This window comes from Amblyomma maculatum, chromosome 3 (genome assembly GCF_055883805.1).
Source record: "Amblyomma maculatum isolate TAMU_Amacu chromosome 3, ASM5588380v1, whole genome shotgun sequence".
Taxonomy (NCBI): Eukaryota; Metazoa; Arthropoda; class Arachnida; order Ixodida; family Ixodidae; genus Amblyomma; species Amblyomma maculatum.
The window spans coordinates 205,239,160-205,255,926 of NC_139346.1; the positions used below are offsets into that span (position 1 = coordinate 205,239,160).

At 46.1% G+C, this 16,767-nt stretch overlaps 1 protein-coding gene across 1 annotated transcript in view; it reads left to right on the plus strand.

The window, feature by feature from the left end:
- Positions 1 to 16,767, plus strand: part of LOC146197500 (echinoderm microtubule-associated protein-like CG42247) — an 82,729-nt gene that overhangs the window by 37,639 nt on the left and 28,323 nt on the right. Inside the window, exons 6-8 of the mRNA XM_084597191.1 lie at positions 11,066 to 11,552; positions 14,429 to 14,578; positions 16,636 to 16,705. Of these exons, the coding sequence (XP_084453317.1) occupies positions 11,066 to 11,552; positions 14,429 to 14,578; positions 16,636 to 16,705 (707 nt within the window). The remainder of the gene's footprint in view (positions 1 to 11,065; positions 11,553 to 14,428; positions 14,579 to 16,635; positions 16,706 to 16,767) is intronic.

The following is a 16,767-nucleotide window of genomic DNA, read 5'->3' on the forward strand; positions in this document are numbered from 1 at the left end:
ATGCTCTGCTGACTGAGCTACAGCGGCGGCCGTCCAGTCTTATATTTTCTTGAGTATGCATGTCGCATGTCACCTACTCTTGAACGTCTTCACCAGCGCTAACGTAGCACATCCTGTATTACCGCGAGTGTTTGTGGAACGTAATCAAATGAAGAGGGTTTGAGCTCTGCGGGGACCCTCATGCTTTATTTTCTCAAGACAGCCATAGCCGAGACCCTCGTTAATAGATGGTCTCTTTTCTTTGACTTTCTAGTACATGTTTTCAGCCATAAAACAATTAAAGCAATTATTGTCTATCGACACCAAGCCCTTAAAAATTAAAAAGATTCCCCTGTACTTTCCTTGGTTTTATTGGCTCTTAACTTCCTTTATTTTTGAACATGTATATATTGATCCAGGGTAGAAATGAAATGGCAATGAAGATGGGTTGAGGGGAGCCTCAATTTGCAAGCCGAGCCAACGTTTCTCGTCTTGGCAGCGCGATCATCACAGGCGCGGTTTAATACGCTTTTGTTTTCAAAGAAGAAAAGCCAGGTATTAGGAGAAAGAAGCAGGGAAATGAGTGAAATAATGTTTCTTTGAGTATGAATTTCCAAGCCCGAAACCGGTAATCGCGTAACCTGAAAAAGGAAATAAGCGACAGCAGCAGGAAAAACTACACTACGAGGTAAATAATGGGCCAGCACCTAAGGCAGGCTCAATGCTGACACGTGTTTCTTGAAAGGTGACAGGCATTTCAAAAGGGCCTAATAAACAATACACCTGTGTGGGAATAGTTATCAAGAGCTTTCTGCAAGGAGGTGAGGACAAAAAGAAACATAAAAATGAAAAACTCAGAGTAAACCATACCTGCCAAGCATGACTTTATCTGAAGGAAAGGTTTCAAGGGGAACCAAAGTAAAAAAGTAACGAGAGAAAAAAAAAACATCTGAAAAAACACATGGAGCTTATACTATGACGAGGGGAGAGGCTAAAATATACACGCGCTATGAATACGCTGTACAATTAACGCTTTATTGGGTTGTTTTCTTGACTAGTTATGATTAAGAGGGAATGTACTTAAGAGATTCTATTGCTTCTTTCGAGATATTTATTCTTGCTGGTTCCAATGCGCTAAATTTATGGATTAGATATGCTTTCCTATACTTTCTGTCTCTTGAATATTTAAAGCATGACTGGAGAATAAATAATTTCATGTAATCAACGAGGCGTTTAGGTTTTACAGTTATGAGCTTGTTAGTAGTTTAGTGAGTAGTTACACTAGCCACGCAGTTATGTAACTAGCTAGTAGTAGGATTAGCCAAGCTGACTGCGCATTAGTAAGCTGCCGTCTAATTTTTCTTCTAACGTGTTTTTAGACGACACCGACGAAGAGGTCTTGCACAACAATGCCAAAGACGGTAAGATATATTAGTTGTAGACATTCTGTGATGCCGCATTCGGTATCAGATTTTAGTACAGCAATAACTGTTACGCGTAGCCCTGGACGTCATACAAGCATGATAGAAGAAACCTCGCGCCACCCTGTGTTTGCTTCGCACACTCCCCCCCACAGCCAAGGTCTCAAATTCATTTGCCCAGTAGCGTATCATCCCCATCAGGCGTAGTGCCTACATGTGCCAACGCAACCTGACTACTAGCAAATATAGCCTCCACAAGGTCCACAAATACGGACGTAAAAATGCTCTCACCCCTGTAGGGTCTTGTATAAGAAAACATCGAATCAAGCATGCGAAATGAACACAGGAGTATTTTTGTTCGCATTTCTGCAAGCTAAAAACTTTAAACAACGTAAACTATCCTGCTTTTTTTCATACCTTGCTAGTGTATTGCGACAGGAATGACCGATATAGGGATCTATCCATCATAAACAAGTAGCATAATTAACCGGCAGAAAATATTGGATTTTGTTTATCGGAATCCTGGCATCAAAATTTAACCATTTTTATTCCGCTATCTCGGCTCGCTCCTAAAATACATTAATCCCCCCACCCACCCTCCCAAGAAAAAAAAAAAAATAGCTGCGGTGTAGCTCTGGTAAAACCTGAATGGAAGCGGAAGCTTCGTTTGCCTGCTACATTATTCCGCTATTACCCCCTACCAGTGCAGGGTGCTACATTATTGGGGACACTTAAGCTCAGCCTTTAAGGGTATGACGCGACTACCAGCCTACATAAAGCTGCTTTAACCAAGTCGTATGGACGTGCCTGCGTGTCGTAGGGGTAACGAGAATGCAGACGTTCCTGGCAGGCTGATTCTGATATCACCCTCCCATATGAAAGGAGCGACCCGAGTTGGCAGCTCCTGCCCGTGGCATATATGGGTAACGTGAATTCAAATGTCATGGCAGGCTGATTGTTGTGTCACCCTTCCCCATCAAAGGAGAGGCTCGAGTTGGCGCTCTTTCAGGCCCCCTCCAACACTGACGCTGAAGGCTCGAGTTGGCTACCGTAATGCTTCCACTTAAAAAAAAAAAAGAAATACGGGGAATCAATGAGATAGTAGGCCAGCACTAGTGATCGGCTGGAGGTGCTGTGCCACATTTTTTCGCGCGGACACCTGAACCGCGCCGTGAAGGAAAGAAGGTGGGCGTGAAAGCGGAAAGAGGTACAGGGGTGTCGTAGTGGAGCGCTCCGGATTAATTTCCGTTATGTTCGGGGCGTGGGAGCCCCGTGAGCGAAGAACTTCCCAGCTCAGTGGCTGGGTAGAGACTGAGGGTTTATTGTAGATTTAAAAGAAAGGGGAAGAGAGGAAAAGACAGAAACTAGAGCTTGTGGAGCATTTTCTCTCGTGCCTTGGTCGCGCACACTATCCGAGGACGGTCGACTTCCGAGGAACTGTACAACTCTGGTTTCCTTGGCCCGCGCGTCGTCATCGTCGCTGGCAGGAGGGGACCCCTGCTGGTCTCTCTGAAGCGGCCGGCTAGCGCGTGTGAAGGAGGCATTGCAGGTGGAGCGGCCGTGCGTCTGTTATCTAGGATGCGGGTTGGTTGTGCGTGGGCTCGCGTGGGCTCGCGTACGGAACAATTATGACCCCCTGGGGCTCTTTAACTTGCACTGACATCGCACAGCACACGGACGCCTCTCCGTTTCGCCCCTATCGAAAGGCAACCACCCACTGTTCGGTTCGAACCCGGGTACTCCGGAACAGTAGTCGGGCATCTTAGCCATTGTTCCCCTGCGCCGGGCTGAATTTTGAAGCTGAAGCTTCACTACGGCAGTACCCTCGAGCCTTCAGCGTCAGTGTCGGTGGGTGCCTGAAAGAGTACGAACTCGGGCATCTCCTTTCATGTGAAAGGGTGACATTGGAATCAGCCTGCCATGGCATTTGCCTTCACGTTACCCCTAGGACACGCAGCCACGTCCTTGCGGCTTGGTTAGAGCGGGACTTTATATATGGGCTGGTAGCTTACGCCCTCGCGTCATGCCCTTAAAGGCTGAGCTTAAGTGTCCCCAATAATGTAGCGCCCTACACTGATAGGGGTGATAGCGGAATAATGTAGCAGACAAAAGAAGCTTAAGCTTCCATCATTGTTTAACCAGAGGTAAACTACACCTGTTTTTTTTTTTATTAAAAGTAAATCAAGTCCAAGAGTTCGCAATCTCAGCCAAGCTGTATGGTTCGATATGTATTCTAAATCACTTGCACGTTTATGAAATTGTCTCGCTCCTCTCTCCCCCCCCCCCCCCCCCCCCATATATATATACCGACGACAAGAGTGGTACTACACATCTTGGACGGAAATCACCCTGGCTTTTTTATTTCGGCAAACTTGTAGCACGCTGACTTTGTGATGTTAAGAAGATTGGGAACAGAAAAAAAAAGCTGCCTTCTCTTTTTTTCCCCTGCGGAGACGTAGTGATATTCCCGCCGCCGCGTACAAGTCAGGAAAGCAAAGTAAGTGCAGGAGCGGGGCTGAATTGCATGGGAGAGAGGTCGTTGAGTTTCTGCACGCAATTCCAGCATTGAGTCGACCGCACCAAGCCGCGAGCGACGTGCTTGGAGGTACGTTCTCGTCAAACAGTGGAGATTTGTATTCTCCGATTCGCTTTATTTGCTGAGCGTTCGTTTCTTTCGCTGAAATGGGCAGCCATGGTGTGTGAGCCGTTTCGAGGTTTCGGTATCGACTTCTGCTCTCCTGTCCGCGGGGAAAGTGTCCCTCTTTTTCTCCGCAGTATGCGAGCTACGTGCTTTTGACGGGGCTTCGCAATTCCGTTTGCTTAACTCTGGCGTTGTATTTGTCGAACATTTGAAACAGCCTCCATTAAGGTCATTTGCCGCAGTTGCCCTTACGGCTTCTATTAGCTTTAAAGCTTCAGTACGTCATGAGGAACTGTCGGGTTATAATGAAGACATCTATCCTACGGCTCGCACGCCAAAAATTCCGTGGCCCAGTTATGCGTTTGCACTGCATGACTCACCTGGAAATAGTCCAAGTCCAAGCTAACCTACCTAAGTGAAAATAGCGAGTTCATGTGCTTTTAAAAGTGCATTTTTCCCAGAATACTGCACAGCTGGACTCATGTTATCCAGGCGAAGCTGAGAAAAAAGTGAATTAAGCAGAGAAAACGATACTCTCGGCAATAAACAAATAAATGAAATTGGCTGATAGGGAAGCAGAGGTGCGGTATATATGTCGCACTTTCTTGTGGACAGCTGGACCGCGTCGTAAGGAAAAGAAGGGAGGAGGGAATGAAAGTTGCAAGAGAAAAAGATGTGCCGTTGTAGAGGGTTGTGGAGTAATTTCGACCACCTCGGGATCTTGGGATTTTAACGTGCAGTGACATCGCACATCACACAGACGCCTTTCAGTTTAGCCGCACACTACCAACTGCAATACAAAACGAAACCCAAACTATCATGCTTGTGATGACGCAAGCAACGTAAACTCGCCCACTCGCCCATGTCAGCTGCAGCTAGCGCCTGCTGGCAGCGCCATGGTCCTGATTGTTCGCTCACAACGCCGATGCCAACGCCTGATTTTCTGTGTAACGAGACCTTTAACGCTACAGCGTTAGAAAAGGCGAAGAAGCAAAGAAGACGACGAAAAAAAAAAGCGAAGGAAAAAATGGAGCGACGCCATCGTTTATAGAGAAAATAACGGACTCTTAGAGAAGGGCTGGATAGGATAGGATAGGATAGGAAATACGTTAGTTGCTCTAGGAAGGTCTTGTGCTAGTAGCAAAAGAGGTCCATCTTCCGTCTTCTCACAGGGTCGGTGCCCCTATTCTAGAGCTCCGCTGAGCTTCGCTGCTCGCTGGGCGTGCTGGATTAGACCTAGTTGGCAATCCAAATCGCCGGTGGAGAGCCGGCTCTCCCACTGTTCCGCATTCGGGTCTTTACGAAAGCTATCGTTATTTATACATTGCCACGTGATGTGGTATAACGAAGGTTTGCTACCACACCATGGTGAGGTGTCCCGATATTGTGACGGGTAAATTTTGCTTAGGATATGCAGGTTAGGGAATGTTCCTGTCTGCAGTCTTCGCCAGTACACGGCCTCTTGTTGTTTTAGATACCGATGAGGCGGCGGATAGCGGATCCGTACCCCCTTATAGTAGTTCAGAATGTCTGAAAAGAACATTTCAGGCACTGTAGGAAAGCCATTTAGTCTGATAAAATTGTTGGGCTCACTAGTTCCCTGTGAACGCGTGGCCATCATTAAGCATAATGTGAACCATGACAGTTTCACCCGAATGTTTGACTAAGCGGTATCAGCGCTTCCCGAAGTTTTCATTTCGTGGCACGCATTTGTAAGTCATCACAAGCATGATAGTTTTAACAAACATTACATGAAGAAAAACGGGAGAAAAAGTTCCAAGGAAATGGTCGCACGGGTTCCACACCGCCTATGCTGCACACGACAGATATCACTCAAAGAAGACTATCAAACAGAAACTCTAATGCTGAACTGATCAATTGGTAGAGGAAGTTCAGACTAGTGCTGTTTCATGCCATAATCAAAACTTCTCTCAGTTCTACGAAAGATATATTTTTAGGCCCCATTTCTTGCGCATATTCTAAACGCTTTCAAATCGAAAAAAGATTATTATTCAAGCTCTTAAATATCTTTTAAATTCAATAAACATTTTCTTTTCGCCAAATTTTACTCCTCAGGTACGTTGCGTGTAAAAGGGAACATTTCTCGAATTAAATATCACTGGTCCAGAGTAGTAGACCGAGGTGTACTTTTGTCAGGAAACATTAATCCAATAAAGCCATTTCTAACTGAAAAGAAAGGTTTATAACATAACAGCAACAACAGGAACGAAAAGTGAAAAGAAGTGTAAAGGGAAGAATAATGGGATTTCAGGCTGTGGCCTTGCTTTTCACGTTTCAGAGCGCAAAGTGCACCTGTACTAGGTGAAAACGTCGCGACTTAGGTTATGGTTCGGACGCGTTGGTGGACGGCTCCAGAAATTTCAACCATATGGGATTTGTTAACGTGCACTGACATCCCACAGCACACGGGCACCTTGCTTTTCGCCTTCATCGAAAAGCGGCCGCCGCGTCCGGGATCCAAACCCGCATCCTTGTGCACAGCAGTCAAACGCCCAAGCGACTGCGCCACCGCGGCGGGCATTGCACCTTAGGTGAGGTGATGATGCATAGCATTTATTACTTCAGGGCTTTCGTGCGATGCTACCACGCACTGGCTGTGCTGTATCAATGTCCTTCATTGCTTATACATTATGCCTACACATTTATATGAAATGAACATATCTACACATTCGCGCATCCAAGTTCCACGCACAGATTTTTTTTTTTTTTACTTCAGGCTGCTCGTGTGGTGCACCATAACCGTCTAATGAATCTACGTAATTATTCATCCATTCATTTATTCACTCTTACGGAAGGACATAGGCTGATTTCGTGGCGACCAGCGTCGATTAAAGCCGCCCACTGTGACCGATCGCAGATGGTAGTTTCGAAGGAACTATAGCCGGCAAATGAACGCCGTACAGTGAGGAACGCTCGCGCAAGCGGTTTGGAGACACGTGCACGAGCCTCGCATACGTGTGGCGTCTATTTATAGGCTGTCATTTTTTGCGTATAATGCACCAATTAGCCAAGCACAAACTTTCCTGATGGTATCTTCTACAAGACCTTAGGCACGCCCGCGTACGGTATGAAAAACCACCAAGGGTACGCTCGTGTAAGGGGAGAGGAACGTTCAGACACGACCGCTAAGCGGAAGCGCACTAAACACTAGGTGGGGCCCTTCGCGTCGCCCGAAATAAGAGTGTTGCTCCTAGTTCCCAACGCCCCCGCCGCGGCACCACTGCTCCGCCACAACAGCGGGCCAGCGGGCGGGAAGGTGCGCTTTCATCGAAGCGGGGGTACGATCGGCGCATAATAATTTCTGGCTTTAAGACTTGAGCATCACAAATTATGAATGACGATGCCACGTGAAGGTTTGTAATCGATCACAGCATGCCACCGTCGCTGCGCTGCTCTGACAGACAAATGCACTTGTCCTTACGCGAAAAAGAATAGTGATACAGTGCGCGTCACTTGTAGGCACGTTTCAGAGTGTGATCGCCCATTTCGTTACCAGTGTTTTAAACTCACGAGATGATATATCTGCTGTGTTTGTTAACTTATTAGATATAATTGTCTGAACTGGGGACGTGGCTTTGGGCCGATAATTAACGCCGTGTACTTTTTGGTCAGCTTACAACTCTGGACGCAGCGCTGTTCGGAAACAAATTTCAACTTTTCGTAAGCAGTTAACATAAATATTCTTCTAACGGGCAACAATTAAAAGTACTAGCATAAAGCAGCTATCACAAAAAAAAAAAAAACACAATGCAGCCAGTTCAACGAGGGGCTAACCCCAGCCAATGTTTTACTTTCATATCAAAGTTATGGAAGGTGAAAGAAAGCTTCGAAGCTTCTTTGAAATGTAAACAACTTTCCTCATAAGAAAGTTACGTGCAAGTACGGAAGTGAACGTGCCTTGAATGTCTGCAATATTTCTACAGTTGCATTGGAACCACGATTGGGCTTTCATCGTCTCTGTTCAGCTATGAGTGGTTGAGCTTGAGTGCAGATTACGCATGAAAACCATGACCTGCTTTAATGTGTCGCATATATTGCTCCGCCGAGCCCGATCCGAACGCTATTGGCTGGTCAGCTCACCTCGATACAGTTCTTTCTATTGCCAGATTGATGCAGCCCATTTTATTTAATTTTTTTTTTCAGCAGCGGTCGTATTAGCTTCTTTGGGAAATATTTTGCAGATGTCCATGGTGTGGCTACGGTATTATTCTCTTTAACAAATAAGCATTGAGCAATGTATGAAATCAGGAAGAATTGCAAAAAACAAACATATGCTACATCGTTTGTTGTTTCGTCTGAGTTTCTAAATTCTTCTAAGTTGTAAGTTAATGACTTTCCTAACAAACACATATGCAAGGTGCGTAGGCCAACTACATACACTTATGGGTATCTCAGGTGTCCATCACAAATATTTTGGACAGAGCCATCGCATTCAGCTGGCGTCGTTTGAGCCGTTCTATATGCACAGTGGACAATTCGTTCCTTCTGCTTTCTTTCTTTGCTCACTTTCTTGTCGTGAGCATAACAGTCTTTCGTCGGTCGTCTCCTATCTGCTTCCTTTCCCGGCCAGTCCTTCAGCATGGTACACCCGTGCGAAAAAGTGGAGAGGTCACGCGTTTTGACAAAACTGCACTCCAGCTTTTCCTGACGTTGAAGCGGTTATTTGTAAGTTATGCGTAGGGTAGCATCAGTAATAAGCTTGGCTTCTTGCCCACGCATATTTGTCAGTTGCATATTTTTATGCAGAAAAACGATACTTGCAGCAAATTTTCCTTCGACGCTGTTCGTGCAGCAGAAAGCGCTGAGCCAACTCGACGCTAATCTGCAGGTACAGAAGCAGCGGGCTCCGCTGCCTATCTTTCGACGCGAAAGCAAACGCGATCAGCGAGTGGAAATCACCGCAAACCGAGATACGTGAGAGCAGCGACGTTGTACGTCCCTCTTGTTAAAATCGCGAAAGTGCTCACTTCTAGCAAGCGTATACATAGGTCTCAAAATAATCTATGTGCTCGAATGAATGAATACGCATACCTCTTAAGCGCTAACTGCATGAGGAGACAATTCTCGGCGACACGCTGCGCGACAGTAAAGCTTTGCCGCTCGCTGCGGTCGCTCATGTTCTGGGTTTTTGGAAAATTTCACCCGTCGCTCAGAAGCATCTCGTGAGACAGCCGACTGCAGAAGGGTTTCCAGTATGGTACTTTCGTTCTGACCTTTCTTTTTGCGAGTGAAGTTCCTTTTTCTAGACCGGTTTTAGCAAAGAAACAACAGATGTTTGGTTTGGGCTAGTTGGTAGCAGTTTCTTGAAGACATAGCGCAAAAAAGACGGGGACAACTAACACAGATGTAGACAGGACAGGCGCTCCAGACGCTCACTTCGTGCGATCCGTGCATTTATGAGCTCATCGAGACAACTCATTAAAAGCTTGGTAAGGTAATAAATGCTAAAGAAAGTCTAGTCTGGCTAGATATTGTTAATTTGCGAAAGTCGATGCTTGCAATGCATGTGTGCATCGCAGTGCAGTAGCGCACCGCTGCACTATGTCCCTTTGAAACGCGACGCGTTACAAGGAATTTCACCAGTGTTTTATCGTACTTCATGCTGTTCAGTGTTATAAACGGGAAACTAGGGTAAATTACTCCTATCGACCAAATGACGAGGCGTCTGTAATAGAGCAACTCTGAAAACGCGCCGCTCTGTCGCCGAGTCCCGTCGCTTTGTGTGGCGTTCACTAGCGTCGTCTCATGCTACTAATTGTCGTTTCATGCGGTTACCGCTTTGGCGGCTAAAGCGGTAACCGCATGAGACGACAATCATTGGTGATGCGTCACGCGATGACGCCAATGCCTGTCGTCGCCGCTAGTGCACACCGCACGAAGCGACGGGACTCGGCGACAGAGCGGCATGTTTTCAGAGTCACGTCAAACACTGAAAAGCGGAGCTTAAGCGCCCGCCAAATTTTATGTAGCACGCTACGCCATGTTTTAATACGATAGCGTTATTGGCGATACTTTGATCGTCGCGCGTACACTACGTTTCCCCACCGGAAGACAGGTGAAGCGGGCTCGTCCCAAGCTGCGAACACGTCTATCTATTTCTACGATGGTAAAATCGGAAGTACAAGTGTGCGAAAGTAAGGAGGGAAGGGGGGGGGGGGGGGGGGGGGGGTGCATGTTATTCCTCTGAAAACCTCCCGAACGGCGGCGCATAACATAGCATGATAATTATGCACGGTCATTACAGTGGTACTGGGAATTCATGTGTATCCTCACAAGTCACAAAGCTAGCTCTGCCGTTTATGGGTGTTGATGTGCCAGGCCTAACCAACAGCACGAACTATCTAGGTTTGAATAGAAGCGGCAAAGATATTCACCACTTGTTGTGGGTTTGCCCGGCATTGAAGCCGACGAGAACTGGGCACCTGACGGCAGTGGGGCTTTCGCCGAATAACCCATCATCGTACTATGCTTGGACGCAAGAGCCTTATTATCGCTCTCTCTTGAACTTTATTAGAACAGCCAACCTGTGTTCTTTCATTTAATGCCCCCTTAATTTTTTTTTCATATTGCATTATGCCGTGAGGCAATAAACAAAGTTATTAAAAAAAGCGCCTGCAACTAATGGAATCAGTAAGTTAGAGAATGAACAAGCTATATATAAAGTTTCGCCTTCTGCACAACAACGATAGGCTTCCTCCTTCTCTACAGAAGGGACTGCTCATTACTCAAGCCGAAATACATCAATCATACAATTAATGTCATTCTGTGGCTGCGCCAGATGATTGCCTGGCTAGTGCACACTCATTATCGTTGTGCGCGCGCTGGCGTGAAAACACTGCGCGGACGCTGTTCCCACGTGACCACAGATACACGGTGGACTTGTGGCTTGATGACGTCACATAGTTAGTTGTTGGTTAGTTTAGTGGACACTGACGCCATACAACAGAAAACCTTCCTCACGAAGCTGTCCCGTCGAAATAAAGATGCCGCTTGTTATGCGCAGCTGACGGCGTCTCGCTTCTGGATGGGGAAGGTCGTGCGGATACGCCATACCCGGGCCTCCACGGCGACGAAGGCTCCAGGAGAGAGGTGCCTGACGAGGAGGAAGAGGAGGAGTATGAGCGCGTCGACATGAACGGCAACGACGACAGGGAAGATGGGAATGACGACGGCGGAGCGGAAGTAGCCGAAGGCTCGGCGCTCGCCACCGACGACACGGCCACGGCTGTGAACGATGCCTCGTCGTCGGCCAAGCGGCCGTCGGCGTCGGGCGCGCGGCAGCCGAACGGCGCAGCCGATAGCCCCTCCGGCGGTCAGCGCGCCAGCCCCGTGCACATGGAGCAGGCGGAGCTCGGATCGCAGGCGGCGAGCGGCAGCACGGCCACCACGTCCACCAACTGGTCGTCGCCAGTGTCCACTGAGACATCTTCTACTTCTAGCCACAGGACGCCAAACAGGAGACTTGAGAGGAGGCCCGAAATCTGCTGGATGTATCCTTGGTGGCCTATTTTACGGTCCGGTGATCGACAGTGCTGTAGCCACATCACGTGACGCTTCTGGCTTGCTTGCAGAATAATGATGTTATTACTCAGATGACCTCTTACTAGTACAATTTAAAGAAGGTGGCGTTCACCTCAGCCTTCTCAGTTCACTGCAGTGAGTGCCACCCCAGACAACACACATACGTCCCAGGGACATCCCAGGGAATCCGATTGTGGGAGTTTCGGATGTTCTAGGTAAATCCCGAAAAGTCCCACAAAAATCCTCTTAACATCCCAAATGAAACAAGAAGTGATTTCCTCAGGACGTCACAAACAATACCGAGATGGGACATGTTTGGGGTGTTTTAGGAGCTTATCGGGACATTGTTTAGGAGATTTTCCTCTGGTTGTTATTCTAGGCCCTGTCTTGCCGAGGTTCATAACACCAACATGAATCTCAGCTCATGTTGGTGTTATGAGCAGACTCAAGTTGCCATCTTTAATTTGTATTGGGGCAATTCGGGCAGGGATGATTTGGGAAAAATTGGAGGCAGAGTTGAATTTCAACGGGAAAACCACTATGCTGGAAGTGACCATTCTAAAAATTTCTAGTTATAATTATTTTGTATTTAACTAATGATTCAAAACATATATAATAATATTTGCCTAAAAACATTTCACTTACTCGATTAACGCCCATGTGAAAAGCAATATTTGGAGGCATTGAACACTGCATGCTGCAACCTGTACTAATACATGTTTTCTGCATGTGCCAATATACTGGATGTCGCATACTATGCATAATGAAGCCAACAGTCGGCGAGGCCCAGGAAAGCGTTGGGGATGGTACTTTATGTCATTTTTTTATGTTTACTTGGATAATCACAGAAATTAGTAATGTAGTCTGTCGTGGGTTCGGTTCCCACCATCGGCACGTTGTTTTTTCTTCTACTTTGTGCTTAATGATCTTCCCCCTAAACAGACTACATTACTAATTTCTGTGATTATCCAAGTAAACATAAAAAATGACATAAAGTATCATCCCCAACGCTTTCCTTGGCCTCGCCGACTGTTGGCTTCTTTCCTTCATGTATTATAACGAGCACCCTCATTTCCCCTTAATTGATCTACTATGCATAATAATTACACAGTGAAAACCTTGAAGTTCTTGAGAAATTACGCACACAGAACTTACGCACATATTCACACTTTGCAAAGAACAGAGGAGTCGCAATTGTAAGATCAAAACTGTTCTCAAGCACTTCAATATATACTTCACAACAAGGGTGTCCCGATATGTGCAAGCTATACACTGCATATGTGCAAAGCTATATAAAATTGTCTTTTCGATAGTTATATATTTTTTAGCAGTACAGTTAACCAATGCCACATGTCAAATTCTGTTAACTGAGACTGTTCATTCCTTTTTCAACAATAAAAATAAAGCCATTAGTTAGAGCTCATTTGTGTTCAGAGAAGTTGGGCGCCACGTGCTAGTTGGGCGCCACGAAGTTGTACCCCGTGATAGTTGGGCGCCACGTTTAACTGTTGCATTTCGCATATGCCCTTTTTGCGAACACGTTTCCCATTGAACCTTACCTCTCATATCATGGTAGGCTGCATGTAATGCAGCATATTTCGTGACCGCCTGTTATATCTTTTCCAAAGGAACCAATTCCCATGCATCAGCTAATGCAGTTATAAGCTTACATTCGCTGTTCATATTGTTACGGGGAAGATATTCAGTAACAATATGCTCGGAAAAACCATGATAAACAATCAGTTGCAACCCCCCAACATAGCCTCATAGAAAAGCGCAACTGAAATTTAGTTAGCAACTGTTTAGTGTCGTAGCAGGGACGGCGCCAATTTCGAGTTATAGTGATGATGCCTTTTGTTTTCGACATTTCAAGCGAATTTGTGGTTCTTGTTCACTAGCTTTCATGCGACAGGGTGCATAATCCCTTATAACTGCCCTGGAATGTTTTTAGCATGATCTTATAAAAGGACAAGTAAATGGGACGACCCACGGAGATCCTTCTTTGGAGGTTCGAACATAGCCCAGAAAAGAGCTCGCAGCGACGTCCTGCGGATTACCCTGTTAGGATGTGGGAGGTAGGGATTTAAACGGGACGTCCCTGGGAGTTGGTGTGTCGTCTTAGACGAAACTGGTGCCAGTTTTTATGTTGCAGCAGCCAAACGCACCGTCCGCGAAGAAACTGACAGTTGCGCTGGCAGCTACAATAAAGGCGATCACTAGTGTGTTTGGCTCATAGCGGGACTTAAAAATGGTGGTAGGTCATTTTTTGGAAGCGTTATTGTACATGTCTATATGTAACTGTGCGCCACAGTGCCCAAAAGCCTATTGATTCTTATGTCACGAAGTCCGACCATGGACAGCTGCGCTTACGTCGTCTGTTCACAAATTATGGCAAAAAATAAAGTCTGGAATGCGAGCAGGACTCGTCCTTATATGCAAAACCGGGGGATGGAGGGCTTTCAGGAGCTGTAAACAATGTTTCCATTTTCCGCCTGTCCGAGTTTAGTGTTGCGTGATTGTATAAGAATATACGTGAGAACCTGTTCACTTAGATGCTAGTCCGCACGCGAGGTTCTTGTTTTGCATCTTGTTGCTAGCAATCAGTGATATCAACGGAAATATATTATATAATCGTTGCGTAAACTGTGAATATTTCTCGAAGAATGTCCTCAGGAACTATTTCTACTTTGTGGTTCAGATTTTTTTTTTTTTTTTTGCATGTCGAACACTATGCCTGTAAAGCAACTGAGTCGAGTAGACATGCGAGCGTGTTTGGGGCACATGCTCGCAAATTCCTGGCACTGAGGCAGAGGCTCAAAATCTTCCTTGACGGCGCTGCCCTCAGACACGGCTATCGGGGCAACGGTTCTTTCCGCAACCTTCACGTGGTGCGCTCAGGCGAAATCCTGTACAACGTGGCGGCGCTGGCGGTCCTTTTCAACCGTTCCAAGCACCAGCAACGCTTTTACATGGGGCACTCGATGGACATCGACTGGTAAGGTTTAATATGCGCGTCAACGCGACTTGTAGGCCGCATCTGCGGTGGCGATGCTGTATGTTCGTCGCGGATGTTGCTACAGTCTTAATACAGCGTGATTGTTGCTCCAATGTGTGAACAAGGTACAAGCTTAAAGACTAGCTGAAACGAAATTATGTTTTAGCTGCAATGTGATATACTAATCTTAAAATCTTAAAAGTCTTAAAACTAATCAAGTTTCATACTCCACAGGAAACTATTTCTGCGGTTACAAGCGTTTCAAACCTGTGTAGCAGACGACGCGCGCACGTGGCGGCGTGTTATGGAGTTGGGCAAATTACCGGATATGATATAGCAACGGGCTCTCGAGGTGTGTTTTCAACCCTGGCCCATTGTGTGTGAACGGTCTGCGCACGGCACGCAATCGAGAGCCCGAGGCTGAAGTGTGGCTTGTTGGCGCCAGGTTTGTTACAGTGTTGAAGTTTTTGTAATTTCTGCCGCAATTACCATGCCGCAACAGTGTGCAACCGTCGAGGCTACAAACGCGCGTATCGTGTAAGAAACGCTCGCATCGCATGCGTTTCAGAAGTACAGAAAAGACAGATTAAAGCACAGTGCGGTCCATGCTGATGTTTGGCTTTCGTTCGCAGTGCTGTAAATTCATACGATCGATGCTCACGACTCTCATAATACCCGAATAAAACCCCTGCCCACTCGCTTAGGTTTCTGCAAGAAACAACAAGCCGCCAGTGTGCGCCAGAGAGCCCGATTGCGCCCGTATCTGCGTCATTTCCGGATCTTAGTAATGGCCGCCCCTTTTCCAGTTTCAGACCGAGAAATTGGTTCCTGAAGCACTCGCTTCAGTTACAAATGTTATATTCGCTTTTAGTGCTCTCTTTTGACGTACTACTAGAAAACGCATCTTTTACGGAGCGAAAAATTTTGTTGCAGTTGGTCTTTAAGGTGTTTATGCCACAATGTGAGCACGAGAACCTGAATCGGGGCGTCTTCATTATTTTCTTCATGCGATCGTTTATGAGTGCATTCACGCGTTCACCGTAGATGTGCTAGGTTCGCCGTTCAACAGGTTCAAGCTTTTCTTAAACACCAAGCATTTTTTTATAGTCCTTTTTTTTTCTGAACATGTACCCACTGGTCTCTGTCTCGATCCTATCGCATTTCACATGTGTAGATCCCCGTCTGCGGTGCTTCCTCCCGATTCGGAATTCCTTTTTTTTTTTTTTTTAAGATTTAATTTTCTCCGGTAGACCCAGTTTTCATCCAGCGCCTCGTGACTTCATACAGAATGATTGAACTGACTGCGGGTTTCGTAAGAAGCATTCTGGATTTAATGACTTGAGGAACGAAGGGTCAATTCATAACGTGTAGACGTCATCGGACGATGGTTTACGTAGCTTTATATAATGGCCTCCAAATCAGACTGCCATGTCACCAGCTGCTAGCTTTTATCACTCGCCCAGCGCACACACAGAAAGCTTCGTCGGAAAGAGTGCTGCACAGAAAGGCGGATTTTGTTCTCTAAGATGCATCTCGAGATTTTGAAATAGCGCTGTTGTCAGGGAGAAGGTTTTTTTTTTTTTATTATTATTATTGCGCGAGTTACAGTTTATGGTCGGTAAAATTTTACATTATATAAACGTTAGCTTGATGGAAACAAATTGCCTATAGACTTTTCTCGGGGCAGTCTACTACATTTGCTTTTGCGATTTGTCCCTGAAGGGCATAATTCAATTCTGGAATTTTAGATAATTGGTCTTGGCTAATAAATTAACTTTGACGAACAAAAAAAAAAATGTGCAGTATTTGCCAGGTGACCCTTAACAGCCTTCAATTAGTTTCGCTGCGTTTTGACACACCGACGTTTTAAAAACTGCTTATCTGTAGCTTCTATACATCTGGTATAAATGGTTCCTCGCTTTCCAGAACGTGTTTACTAGCTGATGTCCGTACCATGTTCGGGGATGATCACGACTGGTTTTTCAAGGTTGTTGCAATAGTTAATGTTCGCATTGTGTAGATATACTGCACCTGCGTTCTCGTTTTACTCCTTTCAGCATTGCGTACAATTACAACGAAGATGTCGCTGCCACCGGACAGGGAGCCGGTTTCAACCACGCGCCTCCGGTAAGCGAGACACTGCGCGAGCAGCGATGCATTTTGAGCACAGTCGATTTGTAACAAACTCC